The sequence below is a fragment of the Colias croceus genome, chromosome 19 (genome assembly GCF_905220415.1).
Source record: "Colias croceus chromosome 19, ilColCroc2.1".
In the NCBI taxonomy this organism is placed as follows: domain Eukaryota; kingdom Metazoa; phylum Arthropoda; class Insecta; order Lepidoptera; family Pieridae; genus Colias; species Colias croceus.
Window position 1 is genome coordinate 4,843,992 of NC_059555.1, and position 25,909 is coordinate 4,869,900.

Genomic DNA, 25,909 nt, shown 5'->3' on the forward strand with positions numbered 1-25,909 from the left:
TTATATAACTGTCATAAATCTCATCTCACTGGTGCTCTGTTACATCTAGTTCGCTTTGGTCGATCAACCAATAATTATTAAGCAATAAAACTTCATAATGGTTATGTTATGAAATCTCAAATCGTGTAACATTTTATATATTATATAAACTAGAAGAATAAGGAAAACGATCTGGTCTGCGACCATAGTCCATAACTATAGGTGTCACTAATGTTAGGTATCAACATCTGAAGTAACTCCATTTACGCAGGATTAAGCACGTATAATCGTGACAATTACAAGTTCTGGACACCGGACATGACTCGGCTCAAAGCCCTCAATTTGCACTAAATAAATGATAAAACTGCCTCATATTGATTGATATATTTGTTTATGTATTGTATAAAGTAATATAACTGTGTGCTAGGCGTGTGGTCCGTGTGTTTTGATAATAAAGACCAGTGAAACTCGTGTATGCTATTGAAATCTATGGTAATATTTTGTATTATATTAAAATAATGTAATGACTGAGTATGAGATGTAATTCAATAGGCATAGGATGTCGGAATTTAGACACTGTATAATTTGTGTTGTATATTTTTCTGTGAATAAAACGATCTCTACTGTTCGTCAGACTTTTGTAGTACAGTTTTTAAGTACATTTGTCCTATCGGCGTTGTGTTTGACGGCACCAAATGTCCGCTATTAGGAGATTATTTCGTAAATCTTAAGAAATTCTCTATGAGAGATGCGTGAAGGCTATTATTTTGTAAATGATGCTTAGATTGGCTCACATCCTTCCAAATGCACGTCTTTTATTGTAATTTCATATGTATAAGATTGTAAATAAAAATTCAACAATTATCATTGTCGTTTTATTACAACTGAAAAATAATTCCTTTTATATATTATATTCATAGTTTTAAGGCTCTAATACACATTATTCAAATAAGCATGGGTCAAGTATGTCCAATATTCTAATAGAGTCAACGTTCTATGATGAAATAAGCTGTCTTTCAACAAAAAAAATGATGCTGCTGTTAGAAATGAGAACTTATTATTTTAAGTATTCAAAATATAAATAACTTCGCATGCATGTGGGTCACGCAAACCTATAAAATTTTCCGATACCCAAAAGCGCATCTTAAAAAATATTCGCTTCAAAAAATACAACGGACTACATAATATATTGTAACATAGATTATAGAACGCTTTAACGAAAAGGAACCGCATTAATTTCGACAGTAGCGAATAGCGTACCTACAACAATTTGCAAGGATTTGTATCATGGGTTCAGGATGTGGCAGTAGTATAAAATAGGATGTAACTAGCAAACTATACCCGAGGTATTTATTATCCCGGTTATTTCTTTCATACAAAAAGATTAAAACCTATAGTACCATAAATAAATATTATGTGAGTACATAATAATTAATATGGAAAAAGTAAACATTTCATAGAGTTAAAAAAGCTCGGCGGTTGCCATTGGCGGTTGCGCGCTTTTTCTCTAGCCACAGTGTGTGCGATGAGCCAGTGTTGCAAGCGCACAAAGTACACATAACACAGTTCGCAACACTGACCGTTGCACGCGTACGGATAATCGTGCGTGCGCTTTTAGTTTTTATCACATTATTTTGTATCGGCTAACGACTTTCGAGTGTTAATTTTTCTAATGGATATTAATTGTTGTACTTAGATACTTTTTTTTTTTTAAGTTTGGGTAGACGAACTATGACTAAGACACTAAATCGAATAAAAAAGGCTTGCTCATATTGCAATTTAAATTATTATTTTCTATAATAATATAAATGCTCCAAGCACTCGTAGTAGACTCACTGTACGAAAAATGTATTATTATATTGATATGTATTTTTTAACTACTTATTTCTGTCGCTAGTCATGGTACGGTAGCTAGCTTTCCAAAAACAAGAATTTTAGAACAGTTGGTTTAATGATATACTCATTCTCTTGCTCTTTCGGTTAGAGTCCGGCTATAAGTTAAATTTTTTGTTACAGCCAACAACAACTACACAACTTATGTGCAGTCAAGAGTGCGTCCGCGTAGGAGCACTTTTTGTATATGAGTAATTTTAGCCCTTTCTGTGCAATATACCAATTTAAAAGGAAACGTTAAATTATAATAGTAGGTACACCAGAATAGGTGCTCGTCTGATCTTTAAACCTTTTTTCTGTTTTATTTGTATGTATTACTCCTGAATAAAAGAAAAAGGGCGAAAAGAAAAAGTATGTATTAAGTTGTTGTAACTTGTAAGGTATGTTAAATATTCATATTGATGTCAACTTTTGGTTTGAGCAGGGATTATTGAGAAATGAAACCATTGTTTTAAAAAAAATTACTCTTTTATTGTTATAATAATAATACAAATAATAGACGACACTTGCGTACTTACATACAATGAAGACTTATCTAAACACATTAGATAATATTTTATCAAATCACAGTACTCAATAATACAATAGTTAGAAAAATATCAATATATTCGAGAATTTCGAAAGGCAAGTATTAATATTAATTAAAATCAATAAATTAAAATTTAGTCAAAACTAAAACATGACTTAAGAATAAAGTTTATCCAAAACCTAAAATCGAGACGTTTACAAAATTAATATAATTATTATTAAGTACATACATAATTGTAATTAATCTTACAACTTACGTCTACTGGTTAAAGCTAAATAAATATCGTAATTATTATAACATTATTATTAATGACTAAAAAAGTAGGAGGTATCGAAATACATACAAACAGTTTACCTTCAGTCCAAAACTATCCAAATTATGACACATTAAATATTGTTTGATATCTTCGGATAATCCGTGTTTGGTGTTACAATAACTGGAACATTATTATGTTTAGTGGCATTAAAAATATCAAATAAAATAAAAATAAAAACACTAATTATTATTGAAATCGAACCTGTCTTGTAAATATTTCTGCGCATACATCTTGTGTATTTTTGGTTGAACCTGTCCCTTCTTCGCTGTCAGATTCAGAATCTGAATCAAACTCTGATATAACCGGCGAGCGCCTGCCGGTCGACGGCCGTCTCAACCCAACTTCCGTCGTCAATATCTCCTTAATTATATCATCGGAAGACTGTATAGTTTGCATTTCTTTTCTCTGTTTGGTGCGCAATTGTTTCGCTCTGTTCCTGATATCGGCCAGGAATCCCGTGGTAACTTCTACGCTTTCGTGAGAATCATCTTGTGGCGACAGATCTGTGAGTGACTGAGTTAAATCCGTCGAGGACCCTTTAGAGAAGGTCGCTAAAGATTCTAGAGACGCCCCGATACTTTTAAATGCCGCCATGCCTTCGACGATAGAGACTCCATAGCCGGAATCTGTTTTCGACCGGATTATAATTCCACCTGGGGCTTTTCCTAAGAGACATGGTTCGTCAACTTTATAATTGAATATTTCTGGGGCAGAATAACATTCAGATGCTGTGGACGCGAGTGATGTCGTGTCGCACGTACAGGGCGGGGCTCGGTACGCATCTTCACTGAGATAAATAATGGTAACTCTGTCTTCGCCCACCGCATATAGGAACGGACTGATATATTCCCAACTGTGCACTGCTGAACTCCATTTGGGGTCTTCGCTTCTAGACCGTTTGCCATTTTCGTCAACAAAGACACCACATTCAGCGTAACAGAGGAGGATTTCGAGTGGTTTTTCTTTTATAAGAACTATTGCTTTAGGGGGTGAATGCTTTTTAGCAGCTGCAGCAACGACTGGCTCTTCCATACCGTATGTTTCTAGGGCTCCTGAGGGTAAATTGACTTTGAGAGGTTTCTCTCCCGCGATGTAAACGGCTTTGGGTGTTAGGAGGAGGGAAGTGGGGGGTCGGTCGACGGTCAGAGAACGAATAGCTTTGAACTCAGCGTCAGCCGCGTCGAATTTCAACAGGTACACTTTGCGACCGCACGCTATGGCCGCGCAGATGCCGTGCGTGTTGCTCGCATCGCTTGAGATTGCCTGTAAAAATATTTAAAAAATTACATTAAATTGCATACAAAAACTAATAACAGAATACTATCCACAGCAAATTGAAATCAAATAGTTACTTTTTTAATTGTTACTACTGTAAAAACATGATTATCACCAATTCGAAAATGAGTATCTTAAGGCACATACATACCTTAATCAAATGCGGCTTCGTATTGTCACTCAAGCGCAGCGTGCGCACAGGTAAGGCCGGTTTCAGGCTATTGGCTCTCCTGAGCGCCGAGCCGAGCGCTAACAGGCCAGTGTGTGCCAGCCTTCCATCAGCCAGTAGCAGCGCTCGGCCAGCGCAGCAGGACAGTAGCGCTACTGGCGCGAGTGCGGGGGACGGACAGCCTTCCCACTCTATGGATACTGAACCGCGGAGCGAGTACAGCCCGTCGGGGTAACCTGGGGAATAATGACATTGTTTATTCCATAAGAAGAAGTCCCTATGCAGACTGAATAAAGCATTCGTATAAATCAAAATTCTATCATTTTATTTTTTTATTTTATTTATTTAGGTTATCCAACATCTCTTTCTTCTACTCAGAAAAGATGATGATGAACTCATCATCATCTTTTCTTTTTTCATCTATCATCTTCTTCTAAAAATTAATATATTTCGTTCTCTTATCTTTTAATATAGCGCTATCTATCGGAATTTATATGTACATTTTGAAGTGACCTAATGCGCATCATAATGGATCTTTTCATGGGTATGAGATGTTTTACTTTTGTGTCACTGCCGTTGTTTGTCTATTCTTTACAATATTAGATAATATTCTTACCTACTATACCTTTATTATATATTACCTATTTATCTAAAGAACATACCGATAGCAACAGCATTGGGCGCGACATACAAGGCCGCATCAGCCGGCTTTTCCCTCGACAACAATGTTTCAGGCACGTATCCCGTTACTCGTGTTGCGTGTGACGCGAGACGCGAAAGCCACTCGCTGCGGTCGGGAATGCTTGAACATACTACAGTCACTGTTTGAGTGCCAAGCGCTGATTGTTCTAGTTTTACCTGAGAGAATAAAGTTTTTTAAATAAATTATTATCACGTCAAACAATAACATATATTGAGGTTATTATGAGCTAACAAAAAATATCTAGACTCTAGCAGCTAGAGCAAATCATACAGCTTAAGCTATACAGTGCTGTACATAACATGTAACATAATCATAATTCCTACTCTATGTAGTTATAAAAGCTGCCTCATTCTGGTATTTTTATGTTAAATAAGGATGAATGACATTCTCCTCTCTTAACAAAAAAAAAGTACAAAAATTTTTGTCAATATTTTTACACTTGCTACATTTTTTTATCATTTAGAACAATTTTAAACCAAAATTATTCATAACATAAGTAAATAACATCTCACCATAAACGCCCGGTTGGCTTCATTGTGTGGCAAGTCGGTAGCGTCTTGAGCATATAGATGTGCCCGCAGTTCGCGTTGCTCGTTACTCAACACTAGCGCACCGTCACTGTACTTCGCTATCATACGCTCTCGTGTACCATCAGCCCTGAATATTAAACGGAAATTTTTTATATTCATAGAAAATATTAAAAAGTTTATCATTCAATTTTTATAACTTATCATTGAACAAATGCCAATCATGTTGAGAACCTTTTTAAAATCCGTTAAAAAGATATTTGTAATTTGAGCTTTTCGTTTTAATACGTAAAATGCGTATACGTATATGTATTTGCAACGTTAAAAATGATGTGAACTGAAACGCATAATATTTTGTAATAGTTTGATACGTCCATCTTTTGATGGTTTTACTTACCATATAACTAATAAAGAATCCTTCTCTGGCACATTATCGCTTAATTCGAAGTTCAAGGGGCTGAAACAGTAGAAATAATACCCATTAGGGTTTAGCACATTTTGGAAAGATTATATTAATTAAGAAAAAAAAAGTATATTTGAAGTTAAACACATTTAAAGCATCGGTGGAAGATTATTCATTAACAAAATACAGATTACTATACCCATTAGACAGTTTCTTGACTTTGCTTCCAGACCTTTCTCGCTTTGGTGTTGGTGGAATACTGAAAAAAAAAATCATTTTTTATTTAAATAAGTATGCAATCTCTTAATAATATAATTATAATAAATTTGCCTTTACAACTTACCTATGATTAGATAAATTAGCAGCAGACAGTTTAGCGCGCAACCTTTCTACTTCTTCGCGTAATTCTCTGAAAGTGAAACATATTATGTTAATTTTTACGTGACAATGATTTACTTTGAAAAAGGTATTTATGAATTGACTCAACTTAAAAACAAATAACTATAGGTAATAAAGTCATATCACAGAAAAATTATTCTTGAACGTAAAATTTCTGACTTTAAAGTTTTTAATTTATAATATGAATAAATTTGAACCTGTTAACTCGTAGAAGCGGTGGTGATGCCGCTGTCCGCCGGCCCGACCTTCCAAACAACTTGTTACTTAACGAACATTTCTTTCGCCCAGCCTCTTCTACTTTTGCCTATGAACACCAAAATGGATTTTTAACAATTGGTTTATAATTATAAATATCCAAAAAAGTATCGTCGCCATAACAAAAATGATACTTCTGATTGTGCTAAAATCTTCAATAAACAATGGGTGTGAAACAATACATAATATGAAAATCTTACTACATGATTAATGTAAATATTTGTTATTTTTTTTCTAGAAAGTATATAGGCATCATTGGTATAGAATATAGATTATAATATAGTATACCTGCAGGAAATCGATGAGTTTGGCCTGTTGGCGTATAGTAGCGTCAGCTTTAGTTTCCCGCGTGCGCCACCAAGCCGCCGCCGCTTCGTGCGCCTCGCGGGACGCACACGCTTCTTCCTGTGTTGTTTTAGAATTATTATGCATCCATGTGGAGAAAGGAAGGTGGAATTTCTCCATCGAAAAAGGGAGGATCCTCGATCAGTCAACTCGACTGGTCGACCGTTAAGGCCCCAATGAATGATGTTGGAAACTTGTATTTATGCTCTGTAGCAAAATCATTTCGCTTGCGCGATTCAGAGCGAGGTGTCGCAACATCCATAATTTAATTTTCAATAAAAATGTAGATTTCCTGTACACTTAAAATTATCGAAATATTTATTACAATAATATGAGAATAAAGCAACGTTATCAAGTGTCCTTTGCTTTTCTTATTTGATATTTTTACATTAGAATTTTCACACATCATCACCAGAACAATATATTCCCTCTGCAGAATTACGGGTTATCTATGCGGGTACAGGCCATAATCCACGTTCAATTTTTTTTTATTTACACATATTTCCTTAATGTTATCATAATGTGGTGTGGTTGTATACCTGTTGGTCAGCTAGGCTGGCTTGCAACCGCAACGCTAGCGAATGATCATGCAATGCGCGTGTACGCAACGCCGAACACTCCTCTTGCAAATCGCGAAGTCTTCGCGCCGCTGAAGCGAGTGCTGCGCTTTGAGCCGCAGTTTCGCTCTCTAGGTTCGCCACGCGCCCTTCTAGCTCTGATACGAGAGCCTCCCGGTTCTCCAAACGATCCTGGCGATATTAAATATAAAAGTAATTAATTCATTTATATTCAAAAGTAAAATTTCAATCTGATTGTTAATTTTTAAGATTCTAAAAATAGTGGATATGTTTATATTTTTTATAGCATCAATTCATGTAAGTAGATATAGTGCATCGTCGAGGGTAATGCGGAAGTGGGGTTACTTAAAAAAAACTTAAATTCCTCTTTAGATGATTTTTTCCTTGCAATGAGTACGTATTGTGAATGTATTTTATGGAAACATATCGATATATAAAAGCATTCTGAATATTTATTTAATCAATCACTAGTTACGTGTTAATTTCATTGTATTGGAATTACCCCATCATACATCATTACTACCTTAAATTATTTTATAAATTTATTCAGTAGAGTACAAAACTAAAATATCTATGTCCTTCTCGACTCACCTTCAAGCAATCGAGCTGCGCAAGCGCATCAGCCAGCCGCTCTTGCGCATCGTCCTCTCTCTGCGCGGCGCGCGCTGCGCTCGCTGCCCGCTCGGCGCTCAGCCGCTCCGCGTCGGCCGCGCGCCCGCGGCACGCGTCTAGCTCGCTGCGCATGCGCTGCACCTCACCCTACACACACCAGATATTAATGGTCTTACCGCACAACAATTTCAACACAGTCTAACTTTTAACCAGGGATCTGTCACTTTAGTATTGCCTATGTTAAATACGACAAAACCTAAAATTAAAGGCTAAATTTTTTTGTGGTAAGACAGTATATTTCTAAATGTGTTACTTCAAAAAATACAATTTTATTGTGTGTATCTTGATAAATAACTTTAAAACTTAAATTTTACACGTAAATAAAATAAAATAAATAATTTTTATATAAGCGGTTAGGAATCAACGTAAATTAATTAACAATTAATTAATTAACATTACAATTAAGATTTAAAACATACCTCAAGTTCTTTGTTTTTCATTTCATGAATGTCTGCAAGTTTCTCCAGATCAGTCAGCTGTTCCTCCAGTAAGCCACAAGCTTCTTGCAATGCTTTATTATTCTACCAACAGAAAAAAAAGTTAATATAATCGCTACAAGTAAATCACTTACATGTCACTGAAAGTTGTTTAAACATAATTATATTTGTTTTATTATAATCTAAGAAACAATTAATATCCCTTTTTCCCTTCTTTGTTTCCATTTCATCTTCCAATTTACTCACAGTAGTTAAATGTGCGTGCAATGCAGCCAGAGCAGCATCAACCGCTCGACACCGTCCCTCCATCAAATCCCCAACCAACGCGACTCTCATACGTTGCGCCCACCGACCTCTTATCCTCAAACTACTCGGTTTCGGCCATACAGCTGGCTTCATAAAACTATTGTATGTACTCTCCATATTTACTTCATTAAAATTAACCATGTCCCTTAGGTAGAGAGGTAAAACTGACACAGCCCATATCGATATTGAATTTAATCTATGATGAATTCATTTGTGTAGGTAATGTTTGTTTGGTTTCAATTTTGTTTATAGTAATTGATACGTAAGTATAAACAGTAATTATAAACAAGTGGACAATGGCCCAAAATCTCTAGTGTCATAATAAATAAACATTGCCATTATTATGTCATGAGTAAGGTAAAGGCCACAGAACAGTAAGAACATAATAGAAGTGCGATGTGGGCGTGGCCCACGTGTCACTAGTAAGGTAAGATCACCTAACTCGCTCTCAGTTGTGCGCAGAAAAATATTCGAGTCGGTTGTCAACTGTCAAACCTTATTTCCATATTTATTCATTATTTAGAGCGTGTTGTTCGGTATTAGAGTGGAAAAATGATAGCAGACGAAATAATATCAGCAATCGAGGCATTTCATACCATCGGTAAGTCTTATTTTAATTTATTTTAAATATATTTTATGTTACAACTTCGCTTGTCGTAATTTGTCAAAAATTTATAAAAATATTAAGTCAAAATGAACCTTAATCGATAAGAAATAAGTACTAATATAGATTGAACAGCAAACAAGACTTTCTGGAATATTATTGAAATAAACAAACGAATGTCGGATTAGTGATGCATGTGGCGCATATCGACAGTATCGATACTTTAGAAAAGACAAACATTTTAAATATTAAATTTTATTCTATTTTTCCTTAGCTTTCATTTGTCCTATTTATTTATAGGTTTTCGAAAGAGCCTAATTTAAAAGAGAAATGAATAATAAATGCAACGTGACGAGTTAACTGGATGCCGAACATACATCAAACCTACGGCAGTTCCAAGATTTAAAATAATGCATATTTTCTGTTTGTTTTGTAAATATAGATTTATACTATTCTATTCCGTTTTTTATTTAAATATAATAATATGAAAAGACGTACTTAGTAGTAATAAACATACTCCAAAATGTGACACATTATCCTATACTCATATAATAGAAAGAAAAAAAAAATGCACAAAAATATATTTATTTGTGAATTATCGATAACAAGGCTGACATCCCTTAGAGCATAGCATCAGGTTAATGTCAAGTTAATGTCATTAATTTAGAGTGACACAAATTTCAACCTTATCTTTATGTGTAGAGGTTCAAAGTTATATGTATTGAAAACCAACGCCATCTGTTGTGGAATAGCTGAATGTTTTCGAATTTGGAATTTCTGAGCAAAGAGAAACAAAACAGCTAATATACCTAGGGATGTTATACTAAAATAAACCGTAACTTGGTTCGTTAGGGTACATATTGTAATGCTGAATTTATAACCTAAGTCAGTTTTTACTCAAATTAAGCTGTCCAATCAAAGGCATAGTTTACTTGTAGTGTAGTGTATAACTATCGGTTTAAATGTGTGGGTTTGGCGACACTGGTTTTCATACTAATGATGACATTATAGCACTTCTATTATGTTCTTACTGTTCTGTGGTAAAGGCAAATCAAACGATGGTATTGCTACGGAATTAAGAGATTACGAAATGAGAGCTAACAGATATATTTGGTTTATTCATATTCATATATATTCACCTGTAGGGATACGTGGTAAGTTTATGGGCAAACTGATACCTATATTCACCCATCCAGTTTGAAACATGTCCAGAAAATGACAAAAAATATTCAAAAAAATTTTCAACACAATTTATGTGGCAACAAATCATTATTTTTGTTATAAAAATAAAAAAAATCTTATTTCCTATGTGACATATGTATGTGAAATTCTTTCTGATTGTTCAGAGATCTTATTTATACAGATTAAAGATATATTATAATTCCAACTGACCATCAGCAGTTCATTATTCTGCGCTCTAAGCGGCGACAGTTCGTCCCGCAACTGCGCCCGTTCCCGCGACGACAACTCCTCTTGTTCCTCCGCGTGCATTCTGCGCTTCTCACTGTACTGTACTTCGCTGCGAAGCTTGCGGATGTCGTTGCGAGACCTAAATATATTTATTTATTAATTAATAACGTCTGAAAATATGGTATGGGGATTCAGACAGTATTTGTTCTTGTGGTAAGTGAATTTATCGGGACCGTAATAAGATCTATTTTGTTCGTAGTTAATTTTAACAGGAGAATATCGGTTAAAAGCTCCATATAACAACCACTATAACAAACAGTCTATGAATTAATAAAAGTCGGAATTGAATTTTATTGATATCATATAATATGCCAATGTCTCTTAGTACAATATTAAGTTAATTTGGAGATTTAATTAAATTAAATTATTAGATATGCTATGCTATGCTAACGCCGCGCCCATTTTTATCACGAAACCGAGAGTAAAAGAGAAAAAGAAATTAAATACAATACCTGTCTACTTCAGCTTGTAGCACATCATAATTTTTCTGCAATTTGTTCAACTGCTCCTGATACCTCTCCATTTCCTTCTTTGTTTGCTCGTATTGAGGCTTCAATGTGGCTATTTCCTTCTCAAGTCTCGACGCCTTTTCCTCAGCGACCTTACGTCCTTCTGATAAGGTCGATATTCTTTCTTCAGCACGTTTAAGATCCCGCGCTGTGACCTTAGCGTCTAATGACAGATCGTTAAATTCTTTTTCCTGTAAAAATTACATTATTTTTTACCAGCTTAATTAATATATTGAAGAAATATATCTAATTTGATATTAAAAAATTTATATGTACCTTATTCAGGAAAAAAATAAATCGTATTAAAATTACAAAAAGAAAACTTACTTTTCGCCACCTGGCGAGATTCGCACTTCTTGCTTCTTGACGCAGAGCAGCTAATTCATCGGCACGTGCCTGAACATATATAAAATAGAAATAGGATATTATTATAAATAAATATATCTAAGGAAAAAAGGTAATTTCTATTTTCCCTTCATATGTCTGGGAACTGGAACGATAGAATTGGAAAACTTAAAAAACTTATCTTGGTTTATATGGTATATATGGTTAAATTGGCAAAATAAATCAACATTTTCAAACCTTTCGTACATAATCTTCTTGAAACTTAGAAATAAAACGTAGAAAACATATTTTTTTTATGACCACAATAGTCACCACAGACAGTATCCACTTTCAAACAACAATTTACACCTATACATATAAATCCAAGTCACGTTATAATTACCTGTAACTGAGCTTCAGCCCGTTCCAATTGCTCCTTCAACACCGTAACTTGCACATTGACATGAGCATCCGCAACACTCTCCGTATCGCTCCTTGAATCCAACCGAATATCCGAGTCCGACGTGTTTGTCGCAGCGTTGTTGTTGTCGTTGACTTTGTTGCTGTTGATGTTGTTGCTGCTGATGTTGTTGCTGCTGATGTTGTTGCTGTTGACTTTGTTGGCGTTAGCAGTTGCTGCGTCGTGCGCTATGCATCTGACGCATGCACGATTCTCCATAGCACTCACTTCGCGTTCCAATTGACGAACCAGTTGTTCTAATGTGGTGACCTGTGGAATAATAAGTTGTTTTGTGATTTATTTCACGAAAGATAAGTGAGGGAAATAAACAAAAACACACTCCTTAACATACACAATGCATATTATCATAATTTATTTAGACAAAATAACTAGAATAAATTTAAAAGCCAACTAAAATGTATCATTAAAATTACTTTAATATAAAGCTGGTGTTTCACAAAGAATATTTTATACCCCTTTTACTAAACTATTTGCATAAATACAAAAATTGTTATTATAAGCAATCACACGCAATTTAATTTTTTTTTTGTTTTATGAGTCCAAGATCTTTTGTTAGTTCAATTTATAAAACATAATTTTATAATAATTACTTTGTTCCTCAAGCTAAAAATAATTGATTACTTACTGATGCTGTAAACATCTGATATTGTAACATTTTGCCATATTAAACCATACGAGATAATATTATGAACACTAAAAAAATACATTTTTACTGATTTATATTTTTCACATTATCAGTAAAAACAATAATATTGAATAGACTTTCAAGAAAACGGTATAAATATATCACCAGAGTTTCAAGAACGAACTGGTATAATCTTACTATCTAGCCAAAAAATTTTTATCTATCATATATTTATTATCTTGAGTATCTTACTGACATCTTAAGTTGCATCGAGAATGCGTTATCAATTTCTATTCTCATTTTGTAACTTCACTTAGAAGGATGTATGACAAATTTAAAGATGTAATTATTTAACTGTATTTTAATTAAACAATAAACATTTCTATTATTAAAATATTGTCATGCATAGATTTTCAAAAGGATGAAAAAATTGAAAAAAAGGCGATATTCACACAAGGTTTAGTCAAAAGAAACAGAAATTTTAACCTTCTACTTTTTCTAATCTTCAATGTTGCCTTGCTAATAATAAATTTCCTATATGATTTCATTTCTCCTCAAGATTGAACAACATCTTAACCCATTGAGCCCCAAGCGGCCCGATCGGTCCACGACACAATAGATTTTCTATTGTGTCCAGGGCCGTCTTAGACTATGCCGGGGCCCTTGGGCACACAAGAATTGGGGGCCCCTTTGAAATATAAAGAAATCAAACTAGGTACGCAAATTTTTTCCCACAATTATATATGTTTTTGCCCTAAATTGAAACTTAAAGAAGTAATAAGAAAACTTAAAGAAAATTTCTATGTAAAATTTTTGCTCCATTTTTTTATACATTTTACAAAAAAGTTACTTATGACCAATCTTGTATTATAATATGGTCTTTTGAGGAAACTTTTTTTCCTTATTTTTTTTTTATATAATTCATTTGAAACGCTGCTGCTGTAATGGCGCTCCAAAGTTGACTTTAATTAAATTTAATTAAGAAATATTTTAAGAATTACTTTTTCAAATTACCTTTCTCTTTGAATTTATATTTTAGGTTTTATAGCAGTCAAATGCTTTATAAATAAAATATAAATTCAACAAAAAAGGTTGTGTTCCATCGTTACAATATTGTATTCACTGAAAAGTGCTTCATATTGGTTGAGATGGTTGTTAAATCATCTCAATAGATGGCGTGCGGTGTGTTCCTTAAGACACATAAAACTGAAGGAATAGAATAAATTCGGTTGCTCCGGCGGGTCACGAGTGGCTGAGTTGGTCAAGCATCCGCCCCGGAATGGCGCGAAGGATGCGGGTTCGAGTCCCGCCTCGTGATCGAATTTTTTCTATTTTTTATAAATTTATAACTTTCTCTTTTTCAAATTTATCTTTTTAATTTGCATCTGGATTTTTTTATTTCGTAGCCGTTTCATATTGATCAAAATTATTGCGTGCGTTATTAACATAATTTATTCAAAGCCTAGGCAAATGGCAAAAGTCAAAACGCTTGTCATCTATTCGTATAGAAATGGTCCGGTGTGAACAGAGTTCACTAAATTCTAGGACCTTCAAAACTACAAAATTTCATATCCAGCAGAAAATTAGTAAAATTGTTCAAAGGATTAAGGATTACTAAAAATAAAATTCAAAATTAACTGTCATTCCGGTACGTGAATTAAAAAACATATTCCAGGTTATAAATAAATAAAAAAATAGGTGATTTCGCGATTTATACTGAAACGATAAGTTTTATCATAAAATCATTTAGGTGTGAAGTGATTTAAGAAACGTGTGCATATTATAAGGATGGGATGAGTTTATAAATCGTTATATCTTAGAAAATGGTAGGAAGCTACATCTTAGGAAAATAATGTATTGATTCTTTTGTATAGACAATTTTATGATCTACAATTTGGGTGAAAGTGGTTATATGATAAAACTTACCGTTTCGGTAAAAATCACGAAAAACCTATATCTGTTGACTTTTAGGAAAAAATTTTTTCGTAGTAACAGAAGGTCGGGAAATTTTTATATATTTTTGAAGTGAAACTTCTTTAGGCGCGTTGAGAGTAAAATTTCAAGGTCGCATCATAACAATACCGTAACGTCATGGAGTAATTCAACGATTTTGGTATCTTATAATCTTGCCAAAGAAGTGGACTATTTAGCACCGAAATAATTTTTCAAATCGGACCAGTAGTTCCCGAGATTAGCGCGTTCAAACAAAAAAACAAACTCTTCAGCTTTATTATATTAAGTATAGATTGTGTTTTTAATAATTTCACCAAATTTCGACTGGATGGGAATTTTGGTCGTGGTCGTCGTCGTCCTCGGTAGTGTGACCGAAACATTAGCAAAACGTCATAAGCTTATATCAATTAGTATCAATAGTGGATTCTATTCTCTAGCGTTTCTGCCACTTGTCTAGAGGCCCAGAGATTAAAGTTTTGTCACAACGCCCTTGTATGCTATTCTGTAAACTTAGACTTGTTAGTAATTTTCATAAATCTCAAAATAATTCAAGTAAAAATATATTATATTACGTTAATAAGTAAATAAATAATTCGAGTAAATGTCTGATAAGTTAATTATAATGGTGTTCGAATCACTCGAATTATTCCATGTAATAACCTTGTAATAACATAGATGTTTTGATTCGAATAAATCTGAAAATGATCTGACGTTCTGGCATTAAAAAGCTGTATTGCTTTTTAATAAAATATTTTGAGATTTATGTGAGAAAAATTGTCAGTCCTACATCTCCTCCAGGGGGGCCCCCTGACGATGGGGGGCCCTGGGCACTGGCCCCCTGTGCCCCTATGGTAAAGACGGCACTGATTGTGTCTGTGATTCCGGGGTCTGAGTTATTGAATAATTCCACCTAATTTAATAACGAATGAATAGTATAATACCTTCTCCTTATGCCTAGCGTCATCTTGCAGCGCGCACGCCGCTCGCGCTTCAGCCGCTTCAAGCCGCTGCTGCAACCTCACTTCAGTTCTATTACTTTGCTCTTCAAGCGCTGCCTCGCGCTGAGCCGCTGCAGCTATACCGCGCTCCAGTTCCTTAATTAAAGAAATATAATATGAAAGACTGCCAATAGTTATTAATACAAATTAATTAGTTTAAATAAAAATACAGGAGAATCAAATCAAAATCAAGTATAAATTGTACCTGTTAAAATCTTTTTTAAAAGTTAGAGAAGTGTAGAAATACAGGTTGCATTAAAAAATTTCAAATATTTTGGCATCTGTAGAAATTACGAAATGCTAAGAAATTTGTGTTTTAACAAATGGTTACATGAATTTAATATTTTAATATGTACCTGAACTTGTGCTTGCAGTGATGAATTTTTCATCTTCTCCTGTGCCAGCTGTGTTTGCGCATCATGCAGATGCTGACTAGTTGATGCAACCAAACGATCCTTCTCGCGTGCTGAGTCCTATAAAATAGATTTAACAAAGGCTTTATTTCGAATATCAGGCTAACATAAGGTTCAACTAATAAACTAATACAAAACATTCCCAAACATTTCGCTTTGACATAGCAAAACCAGTATGATAAACCGCTAGAACGTAGCCAGCCACGTGTGTGAACGCACATGCACGTCCCCTTTGACACTCTTTGGCCGCAGTGCGTGCGTTTCGAGATGAGCTACGCACCTCGAAATGTCTGATTCACTCTAACTGAGCGTTTGGCAACGGACCACGTGGTCTATGGCTAGTAAGTAGTAAGTATAACACAATATAATCACCTGCACAGCCACCAAGCTATCTCTTGCGCGTTCCAGCTCCACCCGCAGTGCGTCCACATCCCCATTGGCCACAGCAAGTCGCTCTTCAGCAGCGGTACGTGCGCGTAGTTCCCGCGCCGCGCTTGCTTCAGCGGCCGCCGCTCGAGCGACTTCCGATTCGCTCCCACTAAGCGTTTGGCGACGGAGTGCTCGCTCTTTGGCTAGCGAATCCTGTTATTGTTTTGATATTAATGTACGTGTACATCTAAATGTACAATTGTGAAAAACATTTCCGACTATAAAAGTTGTATCACAATACTGCAATACCTACGTTTTTTTTATAATAAAAATAGAGGATTTGGAAGCAAATCCAATTTAGAAAAATAATGAAATGAATACCGTCTTACCAGACATAACATAATATAATGACGTTATAAATAATAAATATGAATACTAAGTACTAAAACCAAACACCAAACCTACAACTTACAATTTACATAGAAATTTACGAAAATCTACAATACTACAAAAACTACTTTAATTAAAGATTTGATAAAATTATAAAAATACCATTTAATACTGCTAAAAACTATTAAATTAAATAAATGATAATAATTCTAATGAAATAAAAGTAATTCAATCCACAAAAAAAAAACTCACTATAGGTCGGACATTAATTTCTGTTAGCCACCTATGACGTAAATCTTGAACGTTTTGTACAATGTCCTGAGGATGGTGTTTTATTAATTCAGTTATGGAAGAGTCAAATAAATTAGCTTGTTTTATTATGACAACATAAATTAATACAAACAAAAAATTTTGTACCTAAATGAAAAATTTTATAAGTTCCGTCATGACGGAATGACTAGGGAATGCAATCCCGACTCGAGATTGAAAATTCGGGATCCCGCGAGATTAGAAATATCAATCCCGCGGGATCCCGGAATTTTCGGGATCCCGTCTAATTTAAAAAAAATGTTGAATTCAGGTGACTGAAAAAGCTAATAACTGCTTGTTTGTGATAGTGAGGTTAACTAAAATAACATATTACTCGAAAGAAAATAAAAACCTTTAAAATAATAAATTTACCAACTAAATAATAATCAGGTTGTAAGGAAATTAACGCAGGTAAATTAGGTAATCAAAACAATAAGCTTATTTCAAAGGAAATTAGGAAAATTTTTGAAAATGACTGAAAATATTTTGAAAATGACTCCTTAAAAAACAAAGGGTATTAATAGTTTCATCTGCTAAACGGCATCTAATGTCCGTTGCAATGTATCCCACTTCTGAGAATGCCCTCTCCGACTCAACGCTGGTTGGCAACAGCGTGGCGAAGCAATTATATGCAAACTGCAAAAATAACCCCCTTGTTCCACACTCAAACAAATCCATTTCTTTTTTAATTTGTCTAAGATCGTGGACGTGGATATACGTGCAAAAGGACTTTTTCGCGTCGCTGACCACTGCCGCCCAATCCCGTCAATCTCGAACGGGATCTCGTCATATGATGCGTCGGGATTGATCCCGAAAAATTACACGAGATCTCGCGAGATCGGGATCCCGCGGGATCGGGATTGCATTCCCTAGGAATGACGCTTCATGAGGCGGGAGAATGACCCCCGGGCCGTTTACATTTTTTACTTTCGCAATGTCTTATACTGCTAGTCTACCCACGATATTTTCACAGGCATAAACTTTATCGTACTTTGTACTACGATTGGATACAATGACTAACAAAATCATAAAATGTAAATTAATGAGTCCAAAAATTATTAAAAAAAATTGAACTCACTTTATAATGTTTATGCTGCGACCTTGCAGTTTCCGCAGCCGCCAAAGCATTGGTGCATTCCACTTGCAGTTCCCGCACCCTTGTTTCTAGTCGAGCCATGTCTTCTCTTAGTAGATCTCTCTCACTCTGCAGTTCTGACGCTTGTGCTTTCACAGCGCGGATCTCAGCGTTGCTGCGCTCTTTGATACCGGAGCTTAGTTCTTGGTTGCTCCTTTCTAGTGCCATTCGCTCTTCTTTTTCCACTTCAAGTTGACGCTCCAGACGTCTGGTTCACAAATAAGGATAGTTTGTGAAGTTATGTGAAATTTTATGATTCATGATCTTTTTAGGTAATAATCTACCACTAAGTGTGGTCTAGTCTTTATGATTGATTTAAGTTACTTAAGGGGTTACAGTTATTTTAAGGGGTAATATTGATAGTACATTTTCGTTGAGAGTAAAATTTCAAGGTCGCGTCATGGCAATACCGTCAAGTTATGCAGTAAGGGGACGATTTTTGTATCTTTGAATGTTGCCAAAGAAGTTTCATTTCTGACACGTGTGCTCCGCACGTACGCTTTTACTACTTAATATTATAAATGCGAAAGTTTGTGAGGATAGATGTGTGTGTATGTTTGTTACTCTTTCACGCAAATACTAGTGAATCGATTACAATAAAATTTAGAACACATATAGAGAACTTGGATTAACACATAGGATAGGTTTTATCCCGGAAATCCCACGTGGAACGGGAACTATGCAGGTTTTTCTTTGAAAACGCGGGCGAAGCCGCGGGCGGAAAGCTAGTATTTTATATTTCATCCCTCCGGCCCCCACTCACTTGTTCTGCAGCGCCAGCGCGGTGATGTCGGCCTGCAGGCGCGCCCGCTGCCGCTCCGCCTCGCCCTCGGCCTCGCGGCGCGCGCGCTCCGCCGCCGCGTGAGCCTCGCACTCCGCTGCCGCTAGCTTACTTTGTAGCGAGGCGATTTCCTTAGCGCGAATGGTTGCTAGTTTTTCCGCTGATCTGATTGAATAATAGTTTGATTTATAATTTCTAAGTATTATTAAAACTCGCTCGGGATCCAACCACTGTTTTTTATAAGTTTTCTAAGGCAAGCCGAAACGAATCCAAAATAAAACTCGAAAAATTCAAATCCGCCGTTGATTAATTCTCGAGTGATTAATGATATTATAATAAAAATTATTTTTTACAGAAAAAATTAATGCAGTGCTTATGTTCTTCTTGTTTTTCAGAGGATTAAAAATGATAAATGTGTGGAGCTGCTAATCTGATCCACTAAATTACAACGACACTTGGAAGAATTTGGTTTAAAATGTATAATTTCCAAAAAAAATGTAATAAAAACGACTTATTGCATCTTTACATTACTTAATTTTTTTTTATACTTACTTAAAAGTAGCCAAATCAATTGCGGTACAATCGTGGGAAGTTGTGAAACTACTAATTGTTTCCTCGCTCTCCTCTGGTGCCACATATGAATATCCTATTGATAAAATTTTATATACATTTTAATATCACCACAACATTTTACATTAACATCCTATCTTTCATAATAAAAAATAACTTAAACGTCACAAAACCTGGCTACTTATTTACGACATAGCAGTAACCATATTTTAAATGTTGAATAAATATTGAAAACAACCAGACTTTACAAATGTATGACATAGTAAGTGTTAAATACAAATGAAGTGTATACTGTATGAATCTATACAACAATGCGTTGCACATTCATCATTAACAATGGACAATATACATTTTTTATTATATCTGATATTTGTATATTAACAATGCAATCCTAAAATGTGTAGTGTATCATATTATAGTCAACTTAAACTAATCTAGATTTTGGTTCCTAATGGAATCAATACATAGTTTGTTAATATTAAAAAAACATGTTTTCTTTTTTTTATTTCTTTTTTTAACAATTTTCAAAATTAAAGAGCTCTTTGAAAATGAATCCTGTTAATTATAACCTTTACTTATTTTATTATATTGACAGTGGGTGGGACAAATATAAACGCGAATACAATTATTTGATTTTATATTTGCATATAATATGTATAAATATTTTATTGCCACAAAGTTAATCACCAATTCCACAAATAAAAATTAATGGTTCATTTTTTGTGCATAAATGAAGTACCTGCCATAATTTTCATAAAGTGTTAATAATTACTAAATTGCACACAACACGTTTTTCCCTAAATTCTTTAGATTTACTTTTGAATGTATGTTGACTCAACCAAATTTAAAAGATTTGATAAATTACGAACGAGAATTATTCATTTTTAAAATACTTTTAAGTGACTAATTTTTATTAATTCTTTATATTTGGTTCAAATCATAAAACAGAACTGAATCAAAAAATTTTAATTTTTTTTTATTCCGGAAAACATAATATGCAAGGTTTAAAAATAACGACCGAATTTCAGTCACGACACTGAACAATTTTATTAGATAAGAACTTTACAGCGAAAATAAAACTAAATTATGTTTCGAGAAAATAATTAACACAACTTTTTGGAAACTGGTTAAGAATTCATTTTTCAAATAGTGTATTCTTTCTTCGCCTAAACTTTCTTACTTCTGAATTATATCAAAATTAAACATTTATTTATTCAATTAGACTTCTTCTAGAAGCACTTTTGAATCGTCATAACATATTTTTAACATTTACCACCGCTTCGGTAAACAGTATCTATGGAGAAGAACCGGCAAGAAACATCGTTATCGTACCAATAACAACAATACGGCTAGCTGAAGTGTGAATTATAGTGTAATAAAAAGAAAGTGTCCATTAGACATTGTATAATATGAACAAAGAATATGAAAAATTATTACATATTATAAAATAAAACGACGTGTGTCACTCAGGGACTGCCGCGGTAAAGCTATTGCATGCTATGCCTTCAAGCCACACCTCCGCCCGACGGAGTGGGGAGCGTGAGGTTTTTTCGTTACGGAATTTCTCGATTCGGTCCCCGCGCTCAAGGCCCGTGATTGAAGCTATGCAATAGCTTAAAAATATATTTTAAAAGTCCTCACCAACAAACGGCAACTGTCCCGCAAAAGGCGGTCGCGTACGGAAGGGCGCAGTGGACGCGGGTGGTGTGATCCGTCCTGGAGACGACAAGTATCGCGCGTCTTCTGGCCCACGCACGCTTGGTACCCATGGTGGTGCCTGGTGTTTGAAGATACATATATTTTTTATTATTTCTATTCGTATTCTAGGCGTACATCTTTCGTATATCTTTCGTATAATCGTACAATATCCTACCAGAGGGATGTGTTAAGAAAATGGGTATGTTCTAATTTGTATGAAACAAACTTTGTGATTTTTTTGTGTATTGTAATTTTATTGTGATGGACAATTTTGATTTACAAATAAACCTATAAAATAATTTTTTATCTAATGATAATGTTCTTCTGTAATGTGGGTAGTTTTAGAAATATGAGAAAATTTATTCTAAAGTTGAAACATTCAATTTAGTCCAAATAATATAGTGTATTAACATAATTGATTGACAGAATTCAGAATATCTAAAAACACAAATTTCTTCATTGATATTTCTAAAATTTCTCAATAAACTCCTATGCTGTTTCTTTCTAATGTTAGTTAAATAATAACATATGGAGAACACATTACCTGATCTCGTATAGCAGCAGCGTGCAAGGCAATATGCGCTAACGCCGGGTGTCTAAGCGTGTCCAGGTAGTTGTATCTCCTCGCCGGTTGCACCCGCAACAGTCCACAGACCAACCCGCGCCATGCGCTCGACGGACCCTTTGGTAAGGCATCGAATGGCGGCTCGGAGGATGGATCACGTTCGTACCTGGTAGTAATAGAGAATACATAATTGATAATAGCCTAAAATTATTAATTTTTGCCAGGAAGAACAATCTTCACATCTAAGTATAATAATTATATAATAAATTTGATAATGTCACGTTAAAATTATTTTTAACATATTTAACTATTTATATTTTGTGCAATATGCATTATCGATTGGCCTTATTTTAAAGCATTATTAATTATGGAATATTTTTTCATTATTTATCTGCCTGCTTATATTTCTTACTTACGTTTGTATATTGCTAAGAACTTGCGCAACGGAGTCATCGTCGCTCGACGAAAACGGACGTTTGAGAGTAACTAGCTCGAATGCTATGACCCCCAAGGACCAATAATCACATGCAGACTGTGGAAGAAATATATCCTAGTATGAAGAAAACTAAAATAAAATAGCTATTTGACAAAAATACTTGGTTAAGATTCCAGAATACCATTTGTTATCTACAATTTACCTGCAACTGGGTATGCAATGTTCATATTTGAGCCGATTATCAATTTATTGTCAATTCTACATGCAATGCAATATACATATTCAAGTTCACATTGTATCATTCCTATTTGAAACTACATACATGCAGCATCATTTTAAGTATCAATTACAAAAAAAGTTCTTGTAATAATTATAATGTAGGTAATCTACCACAATACTCTCTTTATGACCATAAACTAAAAATATTTTAGACATTCATTTCAAAGGAACTTTAACTTCTACATATCCAGTAAACTCCATACATTTATTCTCAAGGCTCCTACACTACGTCTACTACAATTAGTTCTACAATCTACATCAAAGGCGTTAATAGCGAACCCACAAGCGCAGTAGTAATGTGGCAGTACTGCATACACACAGTGTGTGTGTGTGATGCGCAATCGGCGGCGGCCAACAGCTCTGGGGCTACGTAGTCAGCTGTGCCTCCGGACACACACCCGCCCTCTGAGAGACGGGCGCAAGAACCAAAGTCACCTAGTTTTATGTGGCCACATCTGTAAAACAGAAGGTTTTTAAGATTTGTAAAATTTTCAATGGAATTTAAGTTAAAAGATTATTGGGAATGAAAATGTCATTAGGAGTAAGAAGTAAGATTAATATTATAGGAGTGACAAGGGATAATTTATAGTACTGGAGGGCAAATATAATAAATTAAAAATTAAATATTTAGTATAAAAGTATGGTTTGTGTATGTATCCAACATGGGATTGGAAATAAAATTACTTTTCCATTTGTTTAGTGTGATTGGTGGTAGTATAATTAGTATATAGATATTTTCAACATAAGATCTTTTGTAAGAGCGATTTTCCAACCATAATTTACTGCAGTCTTTGATACATACCTATCTATCAGTATATTAGCTGGTTTAACATCCCTATGGACAAATCCCATCCCATGCAGTGCCTTCAAGGCGTGTGCAACTTCAGCTACATAGAATGCTGCATCTCTCTCTGATAGTGGGTGACTACAGCGGGCCAGGAAACTTGCCAAGTCACCACCATTACATAGTTCCATAACCAGGTATAAATTACTGTTGTCCTGCAAACAAAAAAAATATATAATAATTCATGAGCATGAACAAAAGAAAAATATTTATCAAACTATCAGTATACATAATTTCAAATATTAAGTAGCTCAAAATCTACTAAAATGTTTAAAATGAGTATATAATACTTATCAAAACATGCAAATTAATACAATAATTATTAATTTCCAAAGATAGGAAAGTCTGGTTAGTATTCATTATAGGACTTATATAAAAATAAATAAATAGAAAACATTCTATAAATAACTTCAACATAAATGATCTGCTATTTTAATAAGCAAGGTGTACTTGCACACCTGCCCTTCTATAATATATCATGTTATTGGCTAGGTTTGTATAATACCTGAAATGCATATTGCAATTTGGGAATCCACTGTCCTGATGCAGTTGCTAGAATATCTCTCTCATCTGCGGCTCCTGTAACCCTTTTGCGAGCTTGCTCTTTACGAACACTTTTCAAGGCATACACATCTCCTGTTTGTTTTTCACGTACCATCTGTATTTAAAGAACATTGATAGAATAAAAAAATGACATCCTCATAAAAGAAGGAACCCGCATTGGTTCGTTCTTTAAAACAACCCAATAGTTTGTCTGTTGTTTTAAAGATCTAACCATACCTATGGACAGCGGAAACTGACTTTGTTTTATACTATGTAAGGATTATAATGTTGTAGTATTGTGCTTATTTAGACTGGTATATTGAATAGCATAATAGTGGATCAACAGGTCTTAATTATAGAAATAAAATAAAGTGTTCTTACATGTACTTCTCCGAAATGTCCCCGGCCAATAGTTTGTAGTATCTCGAAATCAGATATACTGATACGAACGCTACGTAGTTCTGCCAAGGCACAACGATCTGAAAACAAACAAGTTCATTTCAATATCTAGTACTTATGCTGTTCCGTTCTATATATTTGTGAAAGCTTTAAACTAAAACAATGTACAACTTGCGCTTACATTTATCCACAAATATACGAACAAGCTCATCAGCTTTCTTGATGGGGTCCTCATTGCATTCTTCGTATAACACGGTTAATGCATCCAACAAAGTTTCACGATCTATTTTCTTGCTTATTTTATTAGTTCCGTTGGTCACTTTACCAGTTATTAATCGGTTTAAACGCGTGATTCGCACGGCAATTGCATCTTTTGAGGGCTCCATTATCTGTCTATTGTTTCAATTTAATTAAAACACATCATTTCTTATTTTCTCTTTGTTTATTTTAGTTAAAATATAACTCTCCGCATCCGTATACTCCGCAACAACCCTGGATCATGGCCGTTATTTTGAAATCCGAACTGTTTTACACTGACAAGCGACATGCGACAACAACAGCTGGAAAATGACATAGCTTTATTAAAGTTACCATGTGTAAAAATAATAAAGAAAATTTCATGTTTTGGTTAGGTGGTTTTGTCGAGCCAATTTAATAGGCAACATTTGACGTCTATCAATTTTATCTACGAAGAGAGGTAACCTGCTTAAAAACATCGATTATAGTGAATTAATCGATACGGATTTAAACATTTGTCAATCGAATTTATTAATTTATGATGATTTTTATTCACAAGTAATCAATGCATTCGATTCTAGATGTCAGATTTCGATTTTTAGAGTAACGTCTGAGCTAGTATTTAAAAAGAAAAAAGGTTTATTGACACAAAATTGTAGCGACGTCAGTTCTTCAATTCAGAAATTGTTTATTATGTTTAGTATGGTTTATCAGTAAAATGAAATCTTAAAATTACTTGTATCGGTCATCATTATTATAAATATGTAATCGTAATTGAAAAAAGTTAAGCAAATGTGCAGTTCTAACAAAACGAAATATCATGTTATTCTATGTCGTCGTTACTAGGTTACGTTGTTGAATTATGTTGAACTGTCAAATGTTGCCTATTAAAATGGCTCTACCTTGGTCTTGGGCTCTACCATAAGTGATTCAGAGTTTCAGCTTCTCTTATACCAATACACTTGATATATATAGTATGAAAATAAATAGAAGATTATGTATAATTATTTTCCGTAACTTTCTGCTATTGGTAAAAATTTTTGAATGAAAGTTAAGTCCTTATTAAAGTTTTTAAGAAAAAAATTCTTACAAAATATTGTTTTTATTTCTCTACACGACAAATCATTATTATCAATTTATATAATATCTGTGAGAGCTAAGTGTGAGAGCGTCGAATTTTTTTTTGTTTTG

General features: G+C 34.3%; 1 protein-coding gene across 1 annotated transcript; it reads right to left on the reverse strand.

The window, feature by feature from the left end:
* Nucleotides 1-2,327: 2,327 nt before the first annotated feature.
* LOC123700496 (citron Rho-interacting kinase-like) lies at nt 2,328-25,085 on the reverse strand. Its single transcript, XM_045647731.1, has 31 exons — nt 24,663-25,085; nt 24,464-24,561; nt 24,045-24,197; nt 23,498-23,694; nt 22,979-23,150; nt 22,397-22,512; nt 21,960-22,146; nt 21,359-21,494; nt 19,700-19,793; nt 19,130-19,312; nt 18,310-18,574; nt 17,175-17,240; nt 16,536-16,745; nt 16,107-16,223; nt 15,694-15,846; nt 12,097-12,423; nt 11,697-11,765; nt 11,313-11,560; nt 10,783-10,939; nt 8,463-8,564; nt 7,963-8,130; nt 7,333-7,542; nt 6,737-6,853; nt 6,391-6,497; nt 6,138-6,203; nt 5,994-6,053; nt 5,789-5,848; nt 5,377-5,521; nt 4,824-5,019; nt 4,144-4,397; nt 2,328-3,980 (listed from the first exon to the last, which is right to left on the reverse strand). Exons 1-31 carry the CDS (start codon nt 24,865-24,867, stop codon nt 2,904-2,906), a joined length of 5,715 nt encoding a protein of 1,904 aa, XP_045503687.1. The 5' UTR covers nt 24,868-25,085; the 3' UTR covers nt 2,328-2,903.
* Between the last annotated feature and the right edge of the window lie 824 nt (nt 25,086-25,909).

What these genes read in the sequence shown, in the direction of transcription:
- LOC123700496 (XM_045647731.1), bottom strand. Translation starts at nt 24,867, where the DNA reads ATGGAGCCCTCAAAAGATGCAATTGCCGTGCGAATCACGCGTTTAAAC. An exon ending in CCAGCCTAGCTGACCAACAG is followed by an intron (nt 6,854 to 7,332) that starts GTATACAACCAC and finishes AAAACAACACAG; the next exon opens with GAAGAAGCGTGTGCGTCCCG. An exon ending in GTCAAGAAACTGTCTAATGG is followed by an intron (nt 5,849 to 5,993) that starts GTATAGTAATCT and finishes CTACTGTTTCAG; the next exon opens with CCCCTTGAACTTCGAATTAA.